General features: G+C 38.2%; 1 protein-coding gene across 2 annotated transcripts in view; it reads left to right on the top strand.

The window, feature by feature from the left end:
• MOCOS (molybdenum cofactor sulfurase) overlaps window positions 1-27,780 on the top strand; it is a 221,339-nt gene that overhangs the window by 18,409 nt on the left and 175,150 nt on the right. For both annotated transcript variants that reach the window (XR_002435508.1, XM_021388068.1), the window contains exons 2-3: window positions 8,957-9,046; window positions 11,715-11,781. Coding sequence is in view for 1 of the 2 variants with exons in the window: in XM_021388068.1 (XP_021243743.1) it covers window positions 8,957-9,046; window positions 11,715-11,781 (157 nt within the window). In the remaining variant the exon portion in view is untranslated. The remainder of the gene's footprint in view (window positions 1-8,956; window positions 9,047-11,714; window positions 11,782-27,780) is intronic.

The raw sequence follows: 27,780 nt of genomic DNA, 5'->3' as shown, positions 1-27,780 counted from the left end.
AAAATGTTGTCTTCCAGTTGGGTGATGCTTTTTGTGCTGAAGTATTGCGCTGTTTTTGGAGGTATTAAAAAATTACAGTCAGTTATTGAATATTTTGTAATTTTTTTATATTTCTCTTTTCAAAACAAAGTAAAACAAGAAATAGATGTATTTAATGAGCTATATTATTGAAATCAGTATCTAATACGGTTTATGAACTTCAGTAAAGGTAAAGTAATAGAGTGTAATCTTATCATTCAGGTTGTTTTCCATTTGAATAAGGGAGGAAGTTTTACTTGAGATAGTGGCTTGGATCAAATTATTATAAAGTAGAAGTGAAAGTGGCTTCTCTGTGGGGAATCAGTGCCAAAAGATTGCATTATGGAAAAATGCTTAGATTAATACATGCAATAGATAAGTTTATACGTCATTTTTCATAGTGACTTCTCATTTTCATAATAAAATACAAGTATTTCCATGTCTTATTAAAATGAAATTCCCACCATATGTTATATTATATCTGAAGTCGTTAGTAGATACATGAGTTTCAGTAGTGTCTCTAATGTTTTTCCACTACAGAAACAGAACTGAAAAACAATTAGGAACCTAAGTCGAGAGATATGGATGTATTAGTCTGAGGACTGATTTTTACAGTAAAGTGAGGGAAGATGACTCTGGCTTTGCACAATTCTATGATCTTTTTCTGGAATTCTCTCTAAAGAGAGAAGGAAAGGATTACTACTTGTGTTTTTTTTAATTTCTACTTCTGTTCTTTCAACCTTTGTTTATTTTCTCCTGGTGTTTTTGGAAACGAATAAAACCATTTCAAAAGCTTTCTGTATGTCACTGTACATTTCATTTGATGTATTTTGCAGGGGATATTTAAAGTCACTAATTTGTCCTAGATTTTGTATGAATCCAATTAATACAGGTCATAGAGCAAGAAATAGAAATAACTAGAAAAATCAATTTGAAACATTATCTTGGCATGTTGTTGTAGGCCTGTGGCTTTTTATAAGAATAGAAAGAAAAGGTAATGCAGGGGAATGCAGAATAAGAATGCTTAGCTAATGACGATTACTACAAATAATTATTATTAAGATTGCTTACACATTGCTTTTTGCTATCATGTTGCCATCGCCAGTGGAAGTTCTGAGCGCTTCTTTCCTGCACAAAAGTGAATGTTTTTGTGAAAATTTTAGCAAAACTACAAAAATGTTTTCTGGTAGTAGAAGAGCAGGGTCTGTGTTTTCTTTTGACTCTCTTCTTGTTTGATCAATCGCATGGGAGAGGGGAGGTAAAAAGAGAGACAGAAAGAGGGCAGTATCTTCACTAGGGAGGTGTGCAAATGAGTTCTGGTTTGGTGTGTCACAATTTGGAGACTTCCATATCTATGGATCGCTTTTGATTTATATTTCATTCAGAGATGATGAGGTAGTAGGCTACAGTATGCTATTTGCATGTAGCTGAGGTACCTCTGAGTCATGCCCACGAGTAAGGAAGGCTTCAATGAGAATGTGAAACACAACCTGTTACAGGAGTGTGTGGAAATAACAGTACTGGCAGCAGTCAATATCTAATGAGGCAATAGTGGTCAAAAAGCAAGCATTGTACAGAACTGTACATTACAGGTGGGCCACACAAACCAAAGTAGATACTCACTGATCCATTTGCTGTAGTCTTATTTAGTGCAGGAGCTGGTAAATGATGAAATTTGACAGCACATACTTTTTTTTTTTCTGCAGCTACGAAAGATGCATTTCACAGGGTTGAGTATGACTTAATAAATGTAAAATGCTTGCTTTATTTAGTGCTCACAAGGCCTCAATACCAGCAGGCTGTCAGCTCTAAGTAGGAGTACTCTAATCTACTTGTGAGCATAGAACAGAGCCAGGGCTTACTGAAGCTGGGTTTTGGCCACCTAAATAGCTTTTGTAGAGCCTCTGTGGTCCCTGCTGAGGAGTACAGTGAAGATGGTGTATGATATTGACTGCAAACTGTTTTTAATATTCTGAATGCTTTGCTGAAGCTCACAGTACAATGAGAACAAATAATGTGAACTAACAGGAAGTGGAGAAAACTAATGGGAAGTTAATATGTATAAACGTAATTGAACATTTCATGCTTTGTTTTCTTTAATCAGTCTGTCATGTCAAACACTCAAGTACACAAATGAAGCACCAGTTTCCCACAGAACTCAGTATCTCTGGCTAGCAACCTGTGAGATATTGATGCCTTTTTGTAGGTTGCTGGCTGTTGGGTTGAGCTGGGAGCACTCCAGGTGCTGGTGAGCTTGGGGGTGGCAGTTGGGAGCCAGGTTCTCCTCCAGTGGTATGGTGACTCTTCAGGCTTTCGGTCTGTGGCCTTGTCACTCAGGCACAGTGCTTTTGGGGTTGTTTGAAGAGCTCCTGGCCCTAAGCAAGGCACACAAAACGTTGCCTTGTCTAACAGTGTGTAGGTGACAATCATGTCATTCAGAAAACATAGTCTAGTTTTGATAGCTTTTGTCTGTATCGATGCCAAATAGGAACTGAAGATATAGATCACAGATAATTGACAATATTCACAAAATGTTTGAAACAACGTATCTAGCAAAAGCCATTCTCAAGCCATGTTAGTAGGATTTTCTTTCCTTTGCCTTTTAACATTCTTGGGCAATTTTTTTTTCTTTTTTTTTTTTGCAGAGCTAGGATCTTTATCCATCTGTGCAGTGTGTGGGCATATCATTGACTGTATCATCCTGAGATTTCAGGTGCTTTTGTCAAGGTTAGATGCGCAGCATAGTTAAAGCTGCTTTTGGCATTTAATTTAGAAGCAGCTCTTATACAGTCAGTGGAGAGAGAGAGAGAGCAGCCTCTGAAGGGCACCTGGCATAGATGCTGAGACTAACCTGAAGTGGCTGATGTGGTGCTACCCGTTAGCAGCTTGGTGGGTCTAGAGGATAGCCCACTTTCCTGCAACCTTTGTAGAGCCTCTCCCTATTTTGTCACTACTTAGGCCTGGGATGTTCCAGATTTGTCTTATTTTTTTTTGTTTTGGCATATGAAAGTCTTTTATATTTATCTTTTGACAGATAATGCTTTTTTTTGCCTTCAGCTTGTTTTCATGTAATCGATTTCATACTGTTTGTTGTTAATGTTGCTGCACTTAAGACAGATACTGTCTCCTCAGGGCACTGCCTGTATCTATTTCCAAGCAATGTTTTGTGTATAATCCCACTGAATTGTAATTATATCTGTCAATCAAACTTTGTGATTCCATTTCATTTTTCATTATGAAAGCTTTGGCAGCACGACTGGCAAGCTGTAATCAGCTGAGCCAAGGATTCCGCTCTGCCTGGGCTCTGGGAAGCACCTGTGGGGCCGTGGTTAAGTAGAGTCACAGGATTGCAAGAGGCTGGGGAAATGGGGCAGACACAGGAAATAGGGGACAAAATGTGGGTCCCCTAGTGGTGTAGGGAAGAGGAGGCGGCCATCTTGGAAGTGCCTGCAGGATCTCTCTTCTCCTCTGGTTAGGCCATCTACAGCATTATAACCATACACTGAGCTTCCTAATTACTAGAAGATTAAATAAAGATATGTTCAAAATAAGAATGTTTAGTTGATCTGAATAGTCACTCAGCATATCTGAGGCTATGTGCTTTTGTGGATGCCTGAAGTTTTACAAAGGGTCAAGTAAGATATGCGGAGGTGGGGAATATGTGGTCTTGATGTGAATTTTAACACAGAAGAAGAACAGGGAACTATTTATTCTGTGGGTGGGGTGTTTGCTGTTTTTTACTAATTTTGAGCAGGAAAGACTGATCCGCGTTTGTTTCCAGAGAGTTCCATATGTAGAAATAATTTGCAGTATTAGCATGTGAATATTATAGTTTATGAATGGACACCCTTGAGAAATAACTTTACATGACTAAATTTGGCACACTGAATGGTTTTTAAAAGTGCTACAAAAAAAAAACCTGTCTCTGAAATGTAGTTTTATCAAATAGTTGGTGTATTTTTCAATCAGTGAGGTTGGTTACACATTCCTTGCATAACAGGATGTAAATTAAACTAAATTTTATGTTTTTCCCAAATAAAGAAAACAGGTTCTAATAAATGTTGTATTTTAATTTTCTTTTGGTTGATCATATTAAGTTTTCTTTTTTGACTTGCTGTAAATAGTGCAGTTTCACAGTGCTGTCAGGCTGTATACAAAATACTACAGTGAAGCAGGGATTTAGATTACTCTGTAATACTGACAAATCTCTTTTGTTAATGTGTGTTCAGTAAAGTTAAAATAGCAAGCGTTATTAAACTAGGGGAAAAACACAATGAAAATTATTAATGTTCTTTTGTTTGCAGGTGTTATGCATGTGCCACAATTCTTTTTTTCTTTCCTCTAAAAATACAGTTTTATTGAAATATGACAGGAAGGAAAAAGCTACAGCATAGAAGTGCAATAGCAATAAAGATATTTGTTTCAGTGCAGTCTCAAGTTATGTGAGCACCTTTTTTCAGGCAGTGCGGAGAGAGTATTAAATGCTATTCTCTGTTTTCAATTAAACACAGCATTAAAGGTAACATTAGTTTAAGAATTAGTAGTTTTCCTCAGCCAAATATCCTCCCACACTTTCAAAGTCATGGACCCAGAGGTGGTATTTCAGAAATGAATTGGAACTTTCTTTATCATTATTTAGTAAAATCACAATGTTGTCCTTAATTGACAGCATAATGAACCGAATTTGAAAAAAATCACATAGAGGAACTTTTATCTAGAGACCCTTTTTCTCATATTGTTTCACATGAGTCTGCCTGGAAGGCATTCTTCTTCTGCTGGAGGAGTGGGCTTCATTTGGTTTTCTGGACTTCAGGAGAGCAGACTAGGAGCTCTTCAGGGAACTGCTTGGCAGGGTGACATGGGATAAAGCCCTGGAGGGAAGAGGGACCCAAGAAAGCTAGTCAGTATTCAAGGACCATCTCCTTCAAGCTCAGAAGCGGTGCATCTCGAGAGAGAGGAAGGTGGGCAAGAATGCCAGGAGGCTTCCATGGATCAATAAGGAGTTCCTGAACTTACTTTGGCACAAAAAGGAAGTCTATAGGTAGTGTATGCAGGAATGGCTTACCTGGGAGGACTACGAAGAAGCAGTAGTCCAGGTAGCTAGGGATCAGGTTAAGGGAGCTAAAACCCAGACAGAATTAAATCTAGCCAGGGACATAAAGGGGGACAAGAAGAAATTCTACAGGTATATCAGTGATAAAAGGAAGGCCAGGGAAGATGTGGGCCCTCTCTGGAAGGAAACTGGAGACCTGATCACAAGGGATACGGAGAAAGCTGAGGTTCTTAGTGACTTCTTTGCCTCAGTCTTCACTGGCAAGGGATCTAACTGCCCTGCCCAAGCTGCAGAAAGCAATGGTAAAAACTGGGAGAAGGATGATCTGCCTGCTGTAAGCTAAGATCAGGTGTGAGACCATCTAAAGAACCTGAAGGTGCATAAGTCCATGGCACTTGATGAGATCAATCCACAGGTTTTGAGGGAACTAGAAGATGAAGTTGCCAAGCTGCTGTCCATCATACTTGAAAGCTTGTGGCAGTTGTGTGAAGTTTCTGCTGACTGGAAAAGAGGAAACATAACGCCCATTTTCAAGAAGGGGAAAAAAAGATCCAGGGAACTACAGGCCAGTCAGTCTCATCTCTGCCTGGCAAGAGTATGGAGCAGATCCTCCTGAAGGCCTTACTAAAGCACGAAGAAAATAAAGGTGAGGCCATTTATGGTAACCAACCAACATGTCTTCACTAAGGGCAAATAGTGCCTGACAAACTTGGTGGCCTTTATGATGGAGTTACAGCATCAGTGGATAACGGAAGAGCAAATGATGTCATCTACCTGGACTTGTGCAAGACTTTTTCCTGCATGACGTCCTGGTCACAAAATTAGAGAAAAATGGATTTGGTGGATGGACCACTTGCTAGATAAGGAATTGCCTGAGTGGTTGCACTCAGAGTTGCTGTCAATGGCTCAGTGTCCAAGTAAACAATGGTGTTGAGTAGCATTCCTCAGGGATTGGTGCTGGGACTGGTGTTATTTAACATCTTTGTAGGCATTGTGGACAGTGGGATCTAGTGCACCCTCAGCAAGTTTGCAGATGACACCAAGCTGAGTGGTGCAGTTTACATGCCAGAGGGAAAGGGTGCTATCCAGAGGGACCTGGACAGGCTTGAAAGGTGAGCCCATGCCAAATTCATGAAGTTCAGCAAGGCCAAGTGCAAGGCTCTGCACCTGGGTTGGGGCAGTCCCGAGCACAAATATATGTTGGGCAGAGAATGGCTTGAGAGCAGACCTGAGGAGAAGGATTTGGGGGTACTGGCTGATGAAAGACTCAATGTGAGCTGGCAGTGTGCACTTGCAGCCCAGAAGGCCAACTGTATCCTGGTTTGCATTAAGAGAAGCATGACCAGCAGGTCTAGGGAAGTGATTCTGCCCCTCTGCTTTGCTCTCATGAGACTGCACCTGGAGTATTATGTCCAGTTCTGAGGCCTCCAACACAAGGAGGATATAGAGCTGTTGGAGCAGATCAAGAGGAGGGCCAAGAAGATGATTGAAGGACTGGAGCGCCTCCCCTACAAGAGCAGACTGAGAGAGCTGCGGCTTTCCAGCCTAGGAAAGAGAAGGCTCTGGGGGGACTTTATAGTGGCCTTCCAGTACCAGAAGGGGGCCTACAGGAAAGCTGGGTGGGACTTCTTATAAGGGCAGGAAGTGACAGGACAAGGGGAGATGGTTCTAAACTGGAAAAGGGTAGATTTAGACTAGATATTAGGAAGAAATTCTTTACTGTGGGGGGTGGTGAGACACTGGAACAGGTTGCGCAGCGAGGTTGTGAATGCCCTGTCCTTGGAGGCATTCAGGGCCAGGCTGGATGGGGCTGTGAGCAACGTGGTCTAGAGGGAGGTGTCCCTGCCTATAGCAGGGGAGTTGGAGCTAGATGACCTTAAAGGCCCCTTCCAACCCAAACCATTCTATGTACATGCAATTACTTCAGTTCTACATCAGAGCCAGAGGTGCTGGCTACCAGTCTGTGGGTCCTGAGTCACATCCTGGTGTCCTCCAGATAACCAGCCTCTGTGGTGACCCCACCAGTGTGATTGTATAGCCTGGGGAAGGTAAAGCTGGTCCCTGTTACAGCAAAGGAGATGCTGGGCCTGCAGGGGCCCTCAGCATCCCTGACAGAGGCCTGCCTGTCTCCTGGAGCTGCCCCGCTGCCCCTCTCAGACCAAAGCACCTCTGTTTCTGAGGCTGGGAGATGCCAAGCAATTGCCACATCTCATGAGTGAAACTGAATCATTTTTAAATGGGTAGATTAGATATTTCATGTCACAGCACTAGAGCAATTTTTATAATGAATGCATTTCTCTTGCATTAGCTACAGCATGAAGATATCTTCTCTGCCAGTTTTCTATATTACTGTTTCTTTTTTATAGTGTACATTGCATATTCATGGTAAACACGTGTGTAGATGTAAGGGTACTTCTGCTATGGTAAGTGTGATTTGTTATGACTGTGTAAGCACTTCCTTGAAATGAAGCTTGCTTGCTGGCATTTGCTATGCAGACTGATTGTGGAACAGCCAGATTTCACCACAGGCCTTCTGAATCTTCATTTTGACCTCTGCATGATTGTATGTACTGCTTCATACTGCTTGAGACAAACTTGCTAGAATTAAAAAAAAAAAAAAAAGTAAAAACCCAGCAAGATTGTACATGTAATAAATCTGTCCAGTTTTTTTTCCATCCTCCTCCACTCTAAGCACCTCACAACACTTCTCCTTGATTAACTTCAACTCATTAAAAAAAAATCTGCTTTTAACCAGACACTGTAAATGGGGAGTTCTTGAGGCAGTGGAGGACTCTCAGAAAATAAGGGAAGGGTTGGGTGTCCAGATCGGTTTTATCATTACCGGTCTCACAACTTTACCCACTGAATCACTGCTACAGCAACATAATTTATAATTATATGTATTTCCAAGTGTCAAGGCTTTTCGTTTAAAGCTTAACTCTTTAAGCTTAACTTTTAAATCCCTGTGGAAAGGAAAGGCTTTTAAAATACTTATTAAATTCTAATCTTAATCATATTCATCATTATTAAAATTTGAAATAGGTTGAAATACTTAAGGTAAGTGAAATGAAAAAACTAATAAAGGGCATGCAACACACTGGAGGAATGGAAGAATAATTGCTAAAGATTAAGAAATCTAAAACTGCCAAACATGAAAAAGCCTTCATTTCCAAGAAGCTTTTATTTAAAAGTTTTGCAATAACTGAATAATATAAAAGGAAACTTAAAAAAATGAATTGAATGTTAAGTGTGGCATACTGGCAAGGAATATTTAAATGCATTAAAACTTAAACTAGTCCTGTCTTTGGGCTTCCTGAATGATTCAGGCCCTGTCAGTTAATGTGATTGTTGCCTTCTCACTGGCAGACTAAACAACTCACTGATGTTGTTGTTGATACTAATAATAATTATTGCGGTAAGAATAGTAATACATAGTGTCTAGTAGTGTCAGGGTTCAAGGCACTAGCTTGTGCGGTCTTGTACAGATAAAACAAAAATGTTTTTTTACTTCAAACAATGTGTAGTGTAAACTTGGAAGAAAGGATCTCTTATAGTATTTATAATTTTTAACTAAAAAGCTACAATCAAAACACTGGGCTTCTGTTGCATCATTTTTATTTTTTTTAACTCTGCTGGTGAGTGGAAGATGCCTCGTGAATATTGCCTGGTTATTAGAACATATTTGAGAAGCATTTTTCAAAATCTATGCAGACCTTTGAGCTAGACAGAGAAATGTCATACTCTAGGAACTTTAGGGAAAACAACTTTTTGTATTGTGTACTTCAGTGGGGATCTGTGTATAATGTACCTTACTTGTATATGAGAAATTGGAATTAAATATTTTTTAAAAAAAACATTGAATTTGATATTTTTTGTTTGTTTTAGGGATAACTTACCTTGACCATGCAGGTTCAACGCTTTTCCCAGAGAGTTTACTTAAAGCTTTTACAGATGACCTCAGAAACAATGTTTATGGTAAGTATGAGTCACTGTTCCCATTATTCTTCTCAAGATTCCACCTGAGTAGTTCAAAACTAGGCCTGCTGGGCTGTTAGAAGATGTGTTTTTAACACTGCTATAGAACAGTTGGAAGACCAGTGATTTTACAGAGGGGTCACATCTCTTCAGTTTATCCCTGGCTTTGCTTTTTAGTGGCCAAGGATTTGTCTTTGTGGTGGGATGCAGACAAATGGGAGCTCCTCTGCCTGCTATTGTCGAGGGCTGCTTTCACCATCTTGTGCTTGCTTTCTTGCTTGGCCTTGTGAATCTTGCCCTCTTTCATGTCTGGACAAAGGGACCTAATCATGAGGCTGTCACAGAAAGGTAGTGGCTGCTCTTTTTGCACATTGTGAGGGGAGCCAGCCTACGGACTGCTGGAAGTTGGAGAAGATGGTGGCTAGTTTAAGAACAAGTGAAGTACACAGTGGTTGCTGGCACTTGTATGAGACTAGGCTAAATAGACCCTTCAGTGCTGTGGCCCAGTGTATGCATTTTGCTTAAAAGAAAGCTTAACTCAAAGTTAGGCAGAGAATAGGTGCTGTACTTCTTCTGGCCTACTGCAGTTTGGTACTTAGAGAAAGGATTGTGAAACTGATACCTTCATAATTGCACAGTATCTGGATGGAAATCTAGTTATTGAAGCTGTAGATGTGAGCACTACAGTGCTACATAGTATTATTTCTTCCCCAGATCCTCTACTTAAACTTCTCAGTCTCTTTAGGATATTACCATCTCCCTGAAAACCTCACGCTGCTTGTACTTTCAAGCAAAGGCAGCAGCATCCTTTGGGAATTATTGTTATGAGGAGACACAGTTTACATTAGAAGAGACTCATCCAGCAAAAAAAAAAAAATACTGTGCAGTATTACCTATATATGCTATTAGTAGTCCCTCTGAAGTCATCAAAATTTCTTATTGTGTGTTAATGTTTGTGGGCTAGGTTTTTTGCAGGTTTTATGTCTTCCTTTTGCTCTCTGATCCATTGAGCAAAGTGATTCCTCACCTGGGAACTAGATATCACTACTTCAAAAGAAAACTGTGTTCATTTAAGTACCAGCACGCTTGTGCTTATCACCTGGGTGATAAGCCACTGGGGAGTTCTGGCAAAGCTTCATGTCATACAACATTGTATGTAGCATTTTCCCCTCTCAATCCTGAATGCTGATGAGTCCAGGATCCAATGTGGATTTAAGTTCTGCTACAAAATAGATGTTGTTCTTAATAGAGGTAGGCTTTTTTTTTTTTTTTGCAATTACAAAAGGATGCGTTGATTTGATTACATTCAAAATCTCTTATTCTAATGCATATCAATGATATTAATGTTCTGTCACTATGGCCATTGCAAAGTGAAACGTATGCACTCTGATCTTAGTTACTCCAAACAAATTTGGGCTCAACTCTTATGATTAGAAGTGCCATCTGTGGCAGAAAAAAAATAAATTTGAGAATCAATTAGTGGTCATGAATAGAAATAGTAGAGCTGCCAGATTTCCACAGTACCTGTAATGCTATGTGAGAACAAATTGCATGTTTGATTCTGCTTTAATTTAAAATGATAATGTGATCCCTTGCATGGTCAGGTCTTTTTTTTCCACTTATGTTTCTGCTACTCTAGAGGTAATGACTGTTGTACAAAAGAGTTCATTTAATGGACACAGGTGTGAGTGAAGGGGAAGTTCATCTTGCAGCTTTTTTTATTTTCTTGGTGATAATCCACTGAAGAACTACATTTAAGCTATTGCGTGTGTAAATGAGAGGAAGAAATGTAAGTGAAAGAGATTCTCACTTCTAAACTGAGAATATTTGAATTGGAAATTACAGAAATGCAACATCAGACGCGAAAAGTCGAGGTACTAGATCTTAGGTTTGAGCTCTAAATTTATTATTCTTTTTAACACCTTCACTCAGTGTGCTTTTTAACACTTTCATTGATTTTGAAATTTTAAAAAGAAAGTAGATTTTATTGTAAATTACTGGAAAATTTATTAATTAGTAATTTTTTTCTTGTTCTCTTTCAAAAATGTTAAGGTATTTTCTTAAGGATTTATTGAAAGGAAAGTGGTCTTCATCTGTGGATGTTGTTGTACTTTATTTTGCTCATGGAGAAAAATTTATGCCCTTCTTAGGTGCTGTCTTAATTGTTAACATTTGTCTATGCTGAGCTGTACTAAGGTGGCTACTGATGTTCAGTGAAATTTTTATTTTCATGAGCTACTCATATTTCAGACACTAAAAATAAACAGGAGTAATCCTGGTGTCCAGTCATGAATGTCTGTTGCCTCCATATGCTATCTGCTACATTATTTTTTAGTCTGTGAATATATTTATTAATGTGCATTCTGTCTATGTTTTTTGCTAGCACATTTGTACATAGGCAGTTCCCTTAAAAAAATACAACTGCATAAGTAGTAGTAGTACAGATACAGCTGAAGTTTCAAGGTCTGTCATAATTGCTATCTTTGGTAATATGTCCCTTCTCTTGACTAACTGTTCCAAGGAGCTTCAGGGCATTGCTGTGAAGTATGTATTAAATCTTTCTTTGTCATCTTTTCAGGCTGGCTTGGTGTTATACTTCAATAAAAGAAAACAATTAATACTAAAGTTGCGATTAATGATGAACTTCTGTTTCTCCATTGTCTCCTAGGCAACCCTCATAGTCAGAGTACCAGCAGCAAACTGACATATGACACAATCGAGCATGTACGATACAGGTAGAATAATCTTTCTTTCAGATGTTGTATGATGCACTTCATATTTTTCATTTTGTTTAGGCCTGTGATGTTTTGGTGTTCTAATGATTTTGATGCGATGCCATTTTCTGAGGGTTGTCTGCCACATCTACAGAAAATACCTCATACTCGGGCAGTCAAATGTTGGATACAGTAGGAGACAATTTCTTTTTTCTCCCAGATGTCCCAATTCTCAAATTCCCGTTGTTAAATTAGTGCTGCAACGTAAATCTTAATTAAAATTGTAGACTTAAAATTTGGAATTTCAAACGTGAATATTAATAAGATGATATGGAAGATAGTAAGGTGGAACAGAGTGCAAAGACATCATTAAGATTCAGATGACTTTAAGGTGGAGAGGTTTGTAGGAATCTATTAAAAAAAAGTGTACATTCTGTACAAAAAGCATACAAATGCGTACATAGTTTTACAACAGATACTTCTATTGAAATAATAAAATAAATAGCTTTTAAAGTTGGCTTATTGTCACTTTAAATGCAAAAAGAAAAATAAGGTACAGTTGAGCATCATGGCTTCTGGGAGTGGGCAAGAAGGAACTGAATCTCTAAATAACAGTCCTCGCATGAGTTCAGAATACAGTGTGCAGAAAGTTTTTCTTGCCATTGGTTTGCACAAAGTGAAGACATACACGACACAGGTACTTAAACCCAAAGTCATTAATTATATACCTATTGCTATTTTATAAAATGTCTTTATTGATGGTTATGCATGCTTTGACCAGAGTTGATTGTCCTACTTTTAATGGCACTCTTTGCCCAAGGTGAGAAATGTCACAGATTCCTTTGTTATTATCATCCTAAAAGCAAACCTTTCTCCAAAACACATTACAGAATTCAGATCAATAGCAGTGGAACTATAGCATTGTAGTGCTCAGAGTTAGGATGAAGAAAATTCGCTTCACATCTTTTTTCTGCCTTTTCTTTGAGTGCACCTTTATGAGGGTGAAAAAGACCAAGATTTTTAGCTGCACGATGCTGCTGGGTATAACATGTTTCCTTTTTACTTTTTTTTCCCCTAAATGTTCTGGAGAGAAAGTATTTCATTTTTTCCTTTTTCACAACTCTGTCTTATGCTGACTAGGATAAGACAATCTGTTAACACAGGTCTAAGTGAAATGGAAGAATCTATGAGGAAGGGCTGTCTTCAAAATCAGATGCTTAGGACCATGTACAGAAGTACCTACAGCCCTGCAGTCTGCTGAGCAAACCTATGTGCTCATATGCAGTGTTCAAATTTTGGTCTTAATTTACTCTAAATGATATTTCAGTGTTGCCATTGAATCATTTTTCTTATGAAGGTACACTAGAAAGTGTTCTTCGTAGCTGTTTCTGGAATAATTTCTATAATACTCTGTGCTCTTCATGGATAGGGTACAAAGAAATAGACCTCCCCCATCTGTTTAAGATTTCTTTAAGAAAGCTGATATCCAGCTTATTTTATCTTGGATCCTAATTTAAAAAACAAACAAACAAAAAACATGATTTCTATAAGAGCTGCATGGAAGATGCCATAAGCATATCAGTGTTGTTCTCTCCTGAAAATAATCAAATAAATAGCCCTCTGCATCCAAATGAACGTTTTCAGTCTTGCAAATGGAATTTGTCAGCTAGTCCTGTAGAAATTCTGCAATTATTCCCCAATAAAAGTTTTAAAAGCATAATCATCAAAAACACGCAGTTGTAAAAATTTGGAAAGAAAATGCCCTAAAACCTCTATCAGTATGTCAGCTATCTAAAAGCCAATAAAAGTATATTAAATATCTATACTTCCATGCTGTTGCAGCTAGTCAAAATAAGCAATATGAGAAGAGAGGGAGGCGAGCAGCTCCATCTTATATCAGAGCTTACAGGCTAGATTTCCTCGATGAAACGATAATTCCATGGGTAATTTCAGAAATCTTAAAAGGATTTGTGATGAACTCCATGACCTTATGATTATTTTCTCTAATTTTTTATTTGATTTTTCTGATGAGATGCCATGGGCAACTAACTAAATATAAAATCATAGAATGCTATGAGTTGGATGGGAACTTTAAAGAACATATAGTTCTATCCCCATAATAAATCTCTTAGATGAATACCAAACTTAGTTTCTGATTTGTATTTGTTGATGTTGCTGGTAACAGCATCAGAATAGACTTTCCTAATCTGGCCATGTACATGTTTCCTCCATATAAAACTTATTTAGTTTTGCTTTGGTGTTTGTTTAACAGGCAGAAACTACTGTTAGAACACAGATTTGCATGAAAGTAATAAAAATAATTAAATAATAGAGTCAGTGTATGTTCTCTGTGATTTACAAGGTTAAGATAATCAAAATGGCTTACCTCTTGACCAACTCAAGAGCAAGAGCAAAAAAAAAAACAACCCTATTTTATTCAGAAACGCATTGCTTCTCTTCATCTGAAATGAACTGTGGAGAGACTTTTAATGTTGTGTGCATCTTCTATTAATCATGATTGATGTTGAGAAGAGGAAGCAAGAACTGTAATAAACCTTTCCTAAAAGTATTAAATGTACACATAAAAAGATTATAGACCCTCTTTATGACCTTGCTTACGGATGTTTGGATGTGCCATTGCTCCATTCCATACAGCTAAAGAATGTGAGTGGCAATATCTCCTTACGATGCTGCAGAGATAATGCAACTCAGAAATTCATTAGAGTGAGTATTAAATAACCTTTTTCCCATATGCAAGCATTTTAAAATACTAGCTTTCTGAATATTTTAAAACATTGTCCTTGTAGATCTTATACTTGCAATATCAAATAGTTCAGTGTTGTCTTCTAACCAGAGCCAGAATGACGTTTTAGTGTTATATATTGGGGTTTAAAATATCCAACAAAGTACCTTTTTCATTTGAACAGTGTTGCTGTATTTAGTAGAGTTTTGATACTTGTCCTTGAACTTCAGGTACTAAGAAACATTAAACTTTAGCTTACTTTGGGAATTGAAATGTAGGGAAAAAAAAAAAACCAAAAATTTCAGCTAAGTTTCTGCACCAGGAGTCTCCTAAACTATTGGAATATGTGTTAGAGAATTTTCTCACTGAAGCTAAAAGGATTTGGCATTGAGCTAAATGGGATCAAGTTTAAATATAGAATCAAAATGTGTCTTTCTATAGAGGCCTCTCTCAAAATATGCCATCTAAGGAGATAAGAGGAGAATAATCTTCATGGCCTGCAATACATACGAAAAAAGGTACAGCAGACATCCATAAAATAAATGTAAACAGCTTAATTTTTTTAAAAAAGAATTAGTGTAAAACACATTACTGAATTTTGCTAAGGAAGCAGTCTTACGCATGCTGTTTATAATTAAATATACAGTGTACTTTTAGAGATCATTTTGTGATAGTGAAGTAAAGCTTTGCATTCCTTCTGTGAGCATCATAGCTTGTCTCTGAAATAAGTTCCAACTCTTTTTTTTTTTTTTTAATTATCACATGTTTTGAAACAGTGATATATGCAAGATAAGGATTGTTTATTTCCTCAGTTAAACAGGTCAGTGTCTGGAAACAGGAATGTTAGAACTGATACATACATGAAAATTGCTTGACCTTTCATACACAGTAAGAAATAGTAGGTGCAGGATCTGCTTAATATTGATTTGTTCTTTGTAAAGGTCATCAGCTGGAGACCATATGGGTGAGTGACATATGAGCCCTGCATGCTCTCCTCTAGCGGTACCTATCTGCTTGGAAACCTCCTTTCAAAACTAGGATGGTGTTCAGTCCTTTTACATGCTTATTTTATAATGCCATGTACAAATGCTGCTTTTCCTGGTTCAGCTGTAGGAAGAGTCTGAAATGCCACAACCAGCAAAGTCAAATGGAAAGGCTGCTCCTGAGAATAGCTCTCTGTATGGCAAATGGAAATACCATTAGAAGACAATTATGAATAATGAAGTTTTCCTTGGAAGCGCAGAATAGGCAAGAGGTGATTATTTTCCTGATGGTCCATGTAATGATTTTACATAGCTGTGCAATGGAATGATCCCAGTGTGCCCATGCTGATCTGTGGCAGGACCGGTAGCTGACTCCATGCTCTCTTATGAACTGAGCCCATCAAAAACTTCAGTACTGATGATTTCTTGTTTTTCATTAAGCAACACCTGTCCTTTTATCCAGCTCTGGGAACTTACATTTTAGTTTGCAGTGGTAAAAGAAAAAAGATACTGGAATGAATAGTAAGCATAAAATAAAGACAAAGAATTTTATAAACAAGGTTTTTTAGGAGTCGATCTGTTACTTTTAGTGGTTCTACTCTTTGTAATCCTATGCAAGGTAGTAAAAAGCATCCAGACATATGCTGTTATTTTAGAATGAGTTTAAAAAAGAGTGAAATCTGTTTGCTTTGTAACTTTGCTGATGGATTTCCATCTCTATTTTTATAAATTCATTATCAGTTACCTTGATGTGCTGAAGCTTTAGAAAGGAATGTGTTAATATCATCTCTTACTCTTCTGCTAGTCAGCTTTATACCTTTGTTGTTTGTGATGAGATAGCAGTGAATAATATTTGTACGTTCATGGTGACGCTCTTTGAGTTGCAGAGAGCCAAATCTGGAATGCTTCATTTATTGAAAGAAAAATAAATGCTTCAGTAAAATGAATTAAAATCTGGAGGTCAAGATCGCAAGTGTATGAATGCACAATTTATTAGCTAACCTTGGGCAATCCGGAGTTTAATTTGTATGAGTGGTTAGCGTGTGTTTTGCAGAGATATTTGAAAAAAAGGTGGATATGACCTTTATTATTTCTCTTCTGCATTCATAGAAAAAAAACCTCAAGAATCTGCTCTTATAGTGTGGCTGTGATGAAGAAGCAATGGAAAATAAGTTCAGAAGTTGTCATCTTGTTCCATTGCTTTCTAAAGAACATTCAGAGTATAGGGATGGTACAAGCTTATTTGGACCCAGGCCACCATGTTTATTCATGTTCTATAAATGCATAAAGCCTAGCTGTGTGTTCAGTCTGCTCTTTTGGCACTGACCGGATGGCTCCTGTGACTGCTGCAGAGCTTGCTAGAGGGAACCTGTGCTATTGAGTGAGATGTTTCAACTGGAATAAAGCACATTGTTAAAATTTGCTCAGTAGAAAGTCCATTTTTCCATTCTCTTCATCTTCTCGTCTCTTTCAGAAATGATGTGGAGGGTTTTTTTCCTCCTTAGACATTATAATACGTGTAGAAGAAATGCAGTATTTTTCCCTGTTCTGGATCTTCAGTTGCATCCTGAAAAGCAGTACAGCGAGACAGCTTTCTGTGACTCTTTGGGTAACACTTGTTCCTGTAGCTGTTAAGGGAGTAGTATTATAGTCCTGTCTAGCTGTTGGGAACCCTAACAGTTTTAATGACTCTTTGCTGGCTCCTAGGGAATCTACAACTTCCTTGCTGGCCTAGATTATCATTTATATTCTAAATAATGCTTTTGGAAGACCTGATGTTTAGAACAAAAGTGATTTCTCCGTCTCATGTGTTCACTTCCTGTGCTTGAGAGCTTTGATTCCAATAGATTTTTCTCCTCATAAATTAGATTGCATCAAAGAGCTGCTCCATTTGCTTCAAGTCAGTTGAGAAATCTTAAGTGCCATCTTGAATTATAGATGTTGTCCATAATCAGCTTTTTTTTTGTCAACTTTTTTGAAGACCACAGATACTTTCCATCTTATTCCTCAATCTGAAATTTATTGGCGATACACTACCAAGACATGCACAACTGATGATTGCATCACTGAGAAGTTTAACCTATGCTGTTTATATTTTATATTACCTTTAACACCATTGCTGTGGGAAAGACAATCCATCTATGCTTTTTAGAAGCACAGAGGTAACTTATTACTGCACCTTTTTATAGAATCTTAGGACTTTTCCTGCGAAGTTAGCAAATCCGATATTGCGTTCAATTTTGAATCTTTTTCATTTCACTTATGAAGCAATCTAAATACTTCATCTGTTGATATAATTAAGCTGTTGAAGAGATGCTATAGTGTTCCCGAGGGTTCCCCTGGTGGCATCTGTGCCTCAGCGAATCTGAAATTCTTGGTGTCGCTTTCTTGAAAGCTAATGTGTTTTGCACTCATATTTGCTGTCTGAGCCATATCTTGCTGCAGTTTTAACCAGCAGACTTCAGTCCTCAAAAAAAACCAGTTGCTACTTGCATGTTGAATCCCCATCCAAAAGTATGTGAATTCTGACTCTAATTACTGTTCTATTTCCTCAGCTTTTTGGTACTATTTGTTGCACATACTTCATTGACTTTTTCGTACTTTGAACTCTGATATCCGCTGAAATAGTTTTAGTATAAAGTTCATTGAAATCAATAGCTAAAAGTGTTACTTATATTTTTTTTTTTATCCCACTGAGTCAAGCTTGTTCATGGTGTATTGTTTACAGTTTTCATATGTGTATATATTTTTAAAGTACTTGCACATTTCTAATATTTTTAATACAGTGAAATATTCAGGAAATTGTTACTGTTTTTTTGCTCTAGCAGTAGATATGATCTGCAAGGGGTGGTAAAAATTCTGGGCAGATGACTGCAGTGTTTCAGTTATTCCATTACGGTTTTTAATCTCAGTTGTTATACAGACTGAGAACTATTTTCTGTCACTGTTGCATCAAATATAGCTGTGGCCTTCTTCTCATCTCTAATAATGCTGTTAGCTTTTATGCATTGTTCCAGACTGTCTGTAGCTCATCCAGTCCGTTTACAGGCACAGGAAGTACATTTGCCTTGCCAGACAACCACATGCCTATAGCTCTCTCTTTAATGAGCAGGTTATTTACAGCTAGGGGCTATAGTTTTAAAGCTGCTTTTTCTGTTCTGCCCTCTGCAACCTGATGTCTTGCTGAAATTTGTAGTTAATCTCTCCTATGTATGTTAGTGGTTATTGCCTCTTTTCCTCTGTGTGGCACTGAGAACCCACTCGTGCGCGGGTGGATGCCAGCCAACTGTCTTCATTAAATGTGTAATGGCTTGTTAGCACGGGCATTGCTGTCCTGGTTAAAACTTGAACCTTTCTGTGGTAAAAGACATCCAGACAGAGCAATATGTTGAATACTAGAGGATGCAGAGCCAGTGGGTCAGCACAGTAGCTGTGCTGAGCAGAAGAAACAGGATAAGTAGAATAGGAGTGCAGGGGAGCAGGCAGAGACTGGCGAGGGATAATGATGTGGTACTATCTGATCGCCTTAGTTCAAGCAGGGATGCAATGGGGGCACAAGGGCCCAGTAAAAGTTTTATGGTGCCAGACTCTCTAAGAACACTGGATCCAAATGCATGTCCCAGCTGGTACAGTTCAAGAGTATGGAAGTGTACATGACCTTCAGGACTTTTATGTCTAGTCTCTAGCTACTACAGGGTACTCTTCATATAATGTTGAAGAACTTTCCCAAATGGGAGAGCTGGAAAACTCTCTTCTTCCACTGACTTGAGAGAAAGAAGTGACTGTATGTTTTTGTGCCAAAAATTTATGTTGCTTTTGTGGTCTTCTCTTCCGTCAATGCTTTCTGAGCTGTTTACTATGTAGAGTGAGTCCTTACCCATTCTCTTGTTTTTGTAGAGTGAACAGGCTCAGCAGTTCTTCCAGGGTATGTTCTTTATTCCCCATCCCAAACCCCAGTGACCCTGCCTCCGAGCTTGTTCTAGGTTGCCTTTCTCTTTCAGAAATGCATAGTAGGAAGAGAGTAGAATCATTAAAATAAGTCCTACAGTATTATAGCAACAAAGGGTTTGGTAATTGAAGGAGAATAAAAAATTGTTTAAATGGGGATATAACCTGATCAAATGTTCTGGGTGCTAGGAGAAGACAAAGTATTGTAAAGACAAGGAAATTGCCCAGGCATTTCAAATGAATTAGAGGAAACCAACAGACACAATGGATTTTCAGGATGAAAGGAAGAATATCTTTGTAGGGATTCTAGAATGTGATACATTTGTTGGAAGTTGATCTCTCCTTTTGTTTTTGTTTTGAAACTTCATGCTAGTTTGAAAGCGATGATATGATCTCTAAGTTGATTGATACTGTTATTAATGGAGCAAAAATGAAAGAAGACTGAGATTTTGTACAGAGAGGTGTTTTGTAGGAAACTACATTGATTTGAAAAAGAGAAAATTATCACTTTGAGCTTCTGGTTCTTTGAAGTTAAGTGCACTAGCTTTCATTAATAGTTGGAAAATATGCAGCAAATGAGGGCCTAAAACTCAGACCTTTGTAATATACACTGGAAATATTGAGTTGCTTCTAACTGTATTCATTCTTACTTGTGTTTGTCTGCCTATTTCACCAGTTGAAGTTTTTCCACCTGTTTTAAACTTTGTTTCTCTTATGAAGGCTGTAAGCAAAGATAATGTCCTTGAAAAGAAAGGGTGCCTTTAAGAAGCAGCATGAGCCACATTAAGATATGGAAATATGTAAGATAACTGAAGCAAGGGTTTGAAGAAAATTCTCTTATGGTGAATAATCTCTAGTGAATCCAGGTCCACTTGGTGGATTTTATTAGTATATTTGCAATGTGTTAAGGCAGGAGAAAATTGCATCATTAGTATTATTGAGTGCCAGCTCAATAAAGTATTGTAAAAACTTCAGAATTTATCTCAAGTTTTTGGATTGTGAGACAGTTCAGAGGGTTAAACTCTGCATTTTTGGGGTTTTATGAAAGCTGCCTAGGCTTGTAATGAATACAGTGTCCATAGTCAACAGTGTACAACAGAGCTTTTCAGCACTCAGGCTTTTCTTAGCCATCCTCTTACCTCTTTTCATTTGTCTGTCTTTACCTTTTTAGAGGTGTTTAGTTTTTCACTACACATTTTGCACAATACATGTCATGTGGTAAAGGGGATTTTAGAGATAGAGAATCATATTTGGAAAATCTGTCAAAATTCATAGATTTTTCTGACTTCAGAATAAACCATGTATGAAAACAGTACTGTTTTCCAGAAATTAAAAAACAAACAAACAACTGCCACCACCAAAAAGCCAAAGATGATGAGCAGTAAAAGTGTCCTTTGGGATATTATTATGAATCTTTTCTCCTAACAAGGGAACTAAAGTGGTCATCTTCTCCCTTCCACCTGGCAGACAGCTGGTCAGAAGAAAGCAGGAAGACTTTGCTACTAATTTTTTTCCAGTAGCATTTTACAGCTGCCTTGAGTGGCTGTCTTGGTAAGTGGGATGCTGCTGCTTCCCTGTAGGTTTCCCTCTTTATTCCTTGGGTAGGCAAAATGTCTGACATTTACTAATCTTACAGACCACATTCTGTGCCATGTGTGTGGTTAGAAGATGGTGTGGAAGGGTAGATTTCAGTCTAACCAGTGAGAAATCCATTGCTAAGGTCAATCCCTTTCTTGCTGTGTGAGATATTCCAGTAATTAGTATAATATGCTACTTCATTTGTGATGGGGAAAATAAACTTATGTATTTTGGAGGCACAGATATAAGCAAGAAAATTCCATTGTTTTTCAACACCTTTAGCCATACTTCTAAAAATCCAGATTCAAGGCTACACGGTTCAGCTCACAGTAGCAGGTCAAATGCAAAAGACTTCGTCTGAAAAAGCTTATACCATTTAGGTGCTTCTCCAAGTTTTTCTGACCATGTTTGCCTGTTTAAACATCTAAATGGGATGGGACTGCTATGGCAAATAGTACTGGCGTTTAATGTATATAATGAACTTCAAAATGAGCTTGATGAAGTATGCTTTTAGTACAAATTGGAGTTAAGCTGCAGTGCCGACATGTGATATTATAGGTGGTATTCTTAACAATGAAGTGCAAATGAAATTCTGCCTGCTTTTAATTAAATAAGCACACACTCCACTGAGTTTTGGAAATTTAATTCTCTTAATCTGAAGTCTCAGGCCCTGAGCAGCTATTGTAATTTTAAAGATAGTGCTGATATGTTTCAAGGCTGTTTATACTTAACAAAACACTTATAATGTTGTCTTCTGTAAATTTGGGGCTCTTGTTTGTTGTTTTTTTTTTCCTCTGGTATTTCTTCTGTTATGTGAAAAAGAGTGAAGACAACTTTCTTGTTTTGTAATGAATGGCAGTGAGAGCTGTAACCACAAGTGTTAACAGAAAGGCTATAGCCTGTGTATTCTGGTGTTTCTTGGTTGTGATCGTCCCGTGTGAAAAGTGCAGTGAAATATGTTGCTGTACATGAGGCAGGCATGCCTGCCCTTTGAGAGCTGTCATGGACCTTCTGAAGTGGGAAGGGACTGACCAAAAAATCCTGCTTGGAAAAGGAGCTGTGGAAAATGGGTAGATGGGTAAATATTTTCCTGTGGACAGATCTTACAGCTTACAGGAAAGATTCCACAGACTCATACTAGGCATAATAAATTTGCAGCACTAATTATGATGGCGGCTCTGAAAGCAATGCCTCCTGTTTTATTCTGTTGGCCCACAATGTCAGAGGCAGATATTGGTGATATACGGCAGTAGAGGATGAACCTTACCACCAATATGCCATTACATTTTGTTGCCGTATGGCAGAGGGATAGTCTGACAAAATGGCATCTGACATGGAAGTGTGTATGAAGCAAAGGTGTGACACTGAATTCCTCCATGTGGAAAAAATAGCACCCATTGACCTTCATCGGTGCTTGCTGGAAACTGATGAAGACCAAACAGTGGATAGGAGCACAGTGAGGTTGTGAGTGGTACGTTTCAGCAGTGGTGACAGCAGTGTGAAAGACAAGCCATGTTCTGGATGACATGCACAGCTATCACAAAATGAAGTTCATATTGATCAGCTCATCCATGCTGATTGGTGGATCATGGCCAGGGAGCAGTGTACAGAGCTGAATATTGGTTTGAGTGTGTTGGAAACAATGGTGGCGATGTTGGATTAAGTGCTCATACAAGAACGGAAGGAACACAGCATGCAAGTTTGTCAAGACCTGATGAGCCAGTATAAGACTGATTGCATCATTAGTGGTGACGAGATGTGATGTCACTGCTACAAGCCAGAGTTAAAACGGCAGTCTGTGGAGTGATGACATGTGAATTCCTCATCAAAGAAAAAAATCCAGATGCAGCCATCAGCAGCTGAGGTGATGTGCACTGTCCTTTGTGATAGGAAAGGGGTGATCCTTCTGGGTTTTCTGGAACCCAAACGAATTATCAACTCTGACAACTGCATCATGACACTTATTAAGCTGAAGGCTCAAGCTTCCTGAGTCAGGCAGAGGAGAAGACAACCTTCCTCTTGCAACATGGGAACACCAGGCTCCATACCAGTTTGAAGACCATGGAGCACACTGCCAGTCTTGGCCAGTCTGTCCTACCATACCCATCGTATAGTCCAGATTTGGCACCTTCTGCCTTCCATCTGTTTAGGCCAATGAAAGGTGAACTGCATAGGCAACATTTTCCTAGCAACGATGCTTTCATAGCTGGTGCGAAACAGTGGGTCACCTCTGCTGGTACAGATTTTTATGAGCATGGCATACATGCTTTTGTTCATAGCTGGCAAAAATGCATAGCTAATGGAGATAACCCCATTGAAAAATAACGTTCTTAGCTACAGAACACTATCAAGCAGTGTTATTGTATTCTTTGTTGTAGTTTCCAATGAAATAAATAGGAGGCATTACTTTGAGAGTGACATTTGTGCTTTATTCTCAGTGTTACGAACAGATCTGCACAGCTAATTGAAAAATAATTATCAACATTAAAGTGATACTGTGCTTGTGTATCTTATGGGAGAAAATTTGTGTCTTTGGGAAAAATAAGTATGTATTTCATGCTTCCTGTTGTCTAGTTTCATTGTCATAGAATCACAGAATGGTTTGGGCTGGAAGGGACCTATAAGATCACCTTGTTCCAACTCCCCTGCTATATGATTCAAGTTACTACAAAATCAAACAAAGGTGGTTATTAAGTTTATTTTACAAACGTGTGTTATTTGAAGCAAGGTCTGGTTAATCAGCTAATATGTAAAAACCATTTTTGTTTCTTGAATTTGGTACATTCAAATTCAAATGATTTGTTGGTATTTTATTTTACATACCAAAGCCTGTGTTCAAGCCACTTCAGAGCCTTATATGAGAAGTGGCAATCTTCTTGAAAATGCTTTTATGTAGCTTATGTAATTTGGAGTTAGCTCAGACATGTTTTTACAGCCTGAAGTATTTTTTTTGACCTTCATTATAAGTAATTTAAAAACAGTGGCATATAACATTTTTGGTGTCACTCAAATGACTTTCATTTTTAAGTCCAATTGAGGTTTACTTGCAATGAATTTGAGCTCACAAACCACTTAAGCTATTACTGCAGAAGAAGCACTTTGCCTTTAGGGTGTACTTGTATTTCTGCATTAGCAGAACTGTGTTTTGTACCTGTTCAGTGAAATTTCCCATATCAGACTCAAACATAAGAAATGGAAATGAAATATTCTTTTTTGCACTGTCTTTCTATATTGGAAGATTTTGCTGCTGGCATGGCTGTATAGATTTGTTGCCATATACTGACCAGTGTAATAGCAATGTCTCCAGAATTAGGTAAATATAGAATTAAATATGTGAAGAAACTATATTCAACATAACTTCTCAAGAAATCAGAGTTATAGTGTGCAATTAACAACTTAATGGACCTTTACCTCTTCTAGCAGCTCATTTTAAATGAGACAAATTGCTTGGCAATGTTTAATAAAAAATTTGATTACATACAATGTGTAAAATGAAGACTTTAAAATTAAGCGTATTCAGAAGTAATTTCTCTCATGTGCACGTGGGTTGCTAGAAAAAAGGGAGCATGTGTGAACTTGATAACTTAGAATATAATTATTGAAGTGCAAAGCATATTGTAAATCATTTAAAACTTAGGAATGGCAGATTTGTGGGAAGGTTCAATCACAGCAAATTATAAATGTTGCTAAACTTGTTTTTATAACCACAGTGTAAGACGTTTCAGCCTAACAAGAAATTCAGATTGGGGATGCATAGAAGGTTTTAAAAAAAAAAAAAAAAAAAAAAAAAAAAAGCCCAGGAAAATACTGTATGTTCTATGCTAGCTGTGGCAAAGGGGTAGTTTTCTGCAGACAGCAGAGCTGAGAGGTTGTCAGAACCACTGCAGCTAGTCACCACAGCTTGTAATGGTGTCTGTGCTGTATAGCATGTGAGGTCCTCCCAGGGCTGGTGCCCTGCCTGTCTCTCAGTGCTCTGAGTTTAGGTGGGTGCTCAGGTTGGGCTGGCATTTGGTTGTGGAACTGAGGCAGGAAAGACCGGGATTCTGGGCATCATTTGATGGAGAAGAGCTTTCGGGGGTTGTAATGGTGTCAGAGGGAGCTATAATGGTATCTGGCGGTATGGAGCTTTCATGCACTGGTCTGGCACAAGCACGACACCCAGTTGAAGCTATTGATAAAATGCAAAGAATAAAATGAGAATCTTAAATTCTTCCTGGCAAATGATGAGAAGATTATTACTGTGTTAAGCAACGTTTTAGGGTCTGTTAGACCTATTAGAAAATGAACAGACATTATTCTGGTGTCTTGGTAGTCACACTGCCACTGAACATACAATGTTTACACTGTAGGTATTATATGCCAATGGCATTTATTTGCTTATTTATGCAAGTAATTTTAAATGGGACTTCCTACCGTGTACTAGGTGCTTTGCAGAAAAATTAAAAACATAAATTACATGAGCTACCTGCAGCGGGTAGAGTAAATGAGGGCTTCTAAAAAAAAAAAAAAAAAAAAGTGACCACTGAAGCACGTAGCCGAGATATCTTCAAAGAAGTAAAGGGATGCATGTCAGGCATGGAGAACTTCTGCATCAGTCAGGTGCAAAAGGTCCATATACTGTGTTTTAGGTTCCTGCAGCAGTTTGTTCCAGGCTGCAAAGATGAATGAGCTGGAACAAGGGTTCTGGTAAATTTAACACACTTTTTCCTTTTTTCTTCCCATTTTTTTTTAGCTGTTCTGATGAACTATGTGCTAACAAGTTTATCTGCTGATTTAATAAAAACACGTAAGGTCTCCTCCAACCTAAGCCATTCCATGATTCTATGATTATTACATTTTCCTTCTGCTGCTGTGAGCAGGTGCAAAGGTCTACAGGAAAGACAGTACAACACAGGGCAGCACTGGATAAGGAACCATATTTCTGCAGTCTATTACATGCGTATAGTCCCTGTTGCGTGAGCAGAAGACTGGTAGTATGAGGGGAGAAAAAGCCCACAAAGTTTGAATCTGTGGCTGGTGTGCCACTCTGAGGATGAAAAGTGGACTTTATGTATGCACTTTTTTTAAATTATGTGGAGCAGACTAAGATGAGAGATCTTAGAATAATTTTGAAACCCCAGAGACCTCTTATACTGTTACACAGATGCCATGTTTTTATTCTTATTGCTTCTATTTTTCTCTACCTACTTAGCTCACCCTTTAAACCCCTCGAGTTTTCTAATAAATTCTGGTTGAGAAATTTCTTAGCTGTTTTCACACTTTTTTTTTTTTTTTTCTGATGAACTCTAGATTTTAGGACTGTTAGACTTTCTTTTCTTTCCTCTAGCTTCCTTGCATAGCTCATATTCTTATTTTTCCAGGGAAGAGTTATACTCTCAGGAGGAGGAAATGTGGATGCTCAGCATTGTTTTCTGCGATCTTAGGTTTTTTTTGGTTTTATATTCAAAGTGTTATTTTGCCATTTCGTAGGCTGGAGTGGTTTTACCTGAATTTTCTAATGCCTAAGCTCCTCTTCAGTGATTTAGCTGTCAGTTGCATCACTTGGAGACATATTTAAAAACTGTATGAGCTTGCTTGTGTCCTGATGTTGCTTATGTAAAATAAACCTTGAAATCAGACTTGCTGCTTCTGAAGAGCTCCTAGAAAAGCAATAGTCCCTAGCTTCTAGCCATCCACCTATCTTGAAAATATTTCAAAGGGATGCAGCAGTCGTTGGAATTGTATAATGGCAGCAAGCTTTTAAAAATACACTGCATTGAATAAACTAGTAACCAAATAATAACAAAACAAACCCCAACTATGCAGCAGTATTTAAGATTCCTACATCTCTGCAGGACTCTCGTCCTGTAGCTGGGCCTGTATCCTCTGTCTGTGTAAAGAGTTTTGGCCCCTCACTTGTTCAGCCAGAGGAAGACTCCTTGTGTTCACCATGAAATTAAAACTGTGACTTTGTTAAACCCACAGCTGGCACTTGTATTTCCAAGAAGAAACTTGACATGGTTAATTATTAACTCCTGTGATACTGATGGGAGTTTTCCGGTATCTTTTTTTTTAAAGCTTCTGGATTGGTAGTACTAATGAAGAATGCAATGGGCTCAAATGGGCATTTTGTTTGCCTGCTTAGTGCCCAGGTATGGATTGACTTACTTCAGAGCAGCAGACTGTCACTGTTTTCCCCCACCAGTAGTGCTTATTTGGTTCTCTTCCAGCTGCAACTGATAAAGCCAAGGTCTGTTTTCCCTGTACAAGTTTAGCATCTCTGAAACCTCTTCCTATCAGTCATGCTGATGTGAATCTTGACAGATCCTCAGGAGGAGTTTAAGGTGGAGATGCTAACAGAGGTTGTGTGATAATGTAAAGTAACCCCCCTCGCTCCTAAAGAAGCTAAAGTTTTCTGGGTTTTGGCTTTGTAATCCCCTGTGAGGTTTTTACTCACAATTCACTTGTATGAGCAGTATACAGAAGTAGCACTGATGATTAGAGTTGAGATTAGATAATTAGAGGGAAGAAATGGGTGAAGTAAAAAAATGTAGCTCCTATGTGTTTATGTCTAGCAGAGATCCCAAATCCTTCTGCCTGATTTGAGTCCTTGGTTTGAAATTTCATTTTTACTCAGGAATACCACTAGCCGTCGGTCAAGAGAATCAGCCCCTGAAGTTCTGCTTTGATCCAATTAATGTTAGCTAGTTAAATGGAAATGACTGCAAAGTGGGGGAGAAAGATAGATGCACATTTTTTTCTGTATGTCTCTCTCACATCTGTTGTGTT

The sequence above is a fragment of the Numida meleagris genome, chromosome 2 (assembly GCF_002078875.1).
Source record: "Numida meleagris isolate 19003 breed g44 Domestic line chromosome 2, NumMel1.0, whole genome shotgun sequence".
Taxonomy (NCBI): Eukaryota; Metazoa; Chordata; class Aves; order Galliformes; family Numididae; genus Numida; species Numida meleagris.
This window is presented reverse-complemented; position numbering and strand designations above follow the sequence as displayed.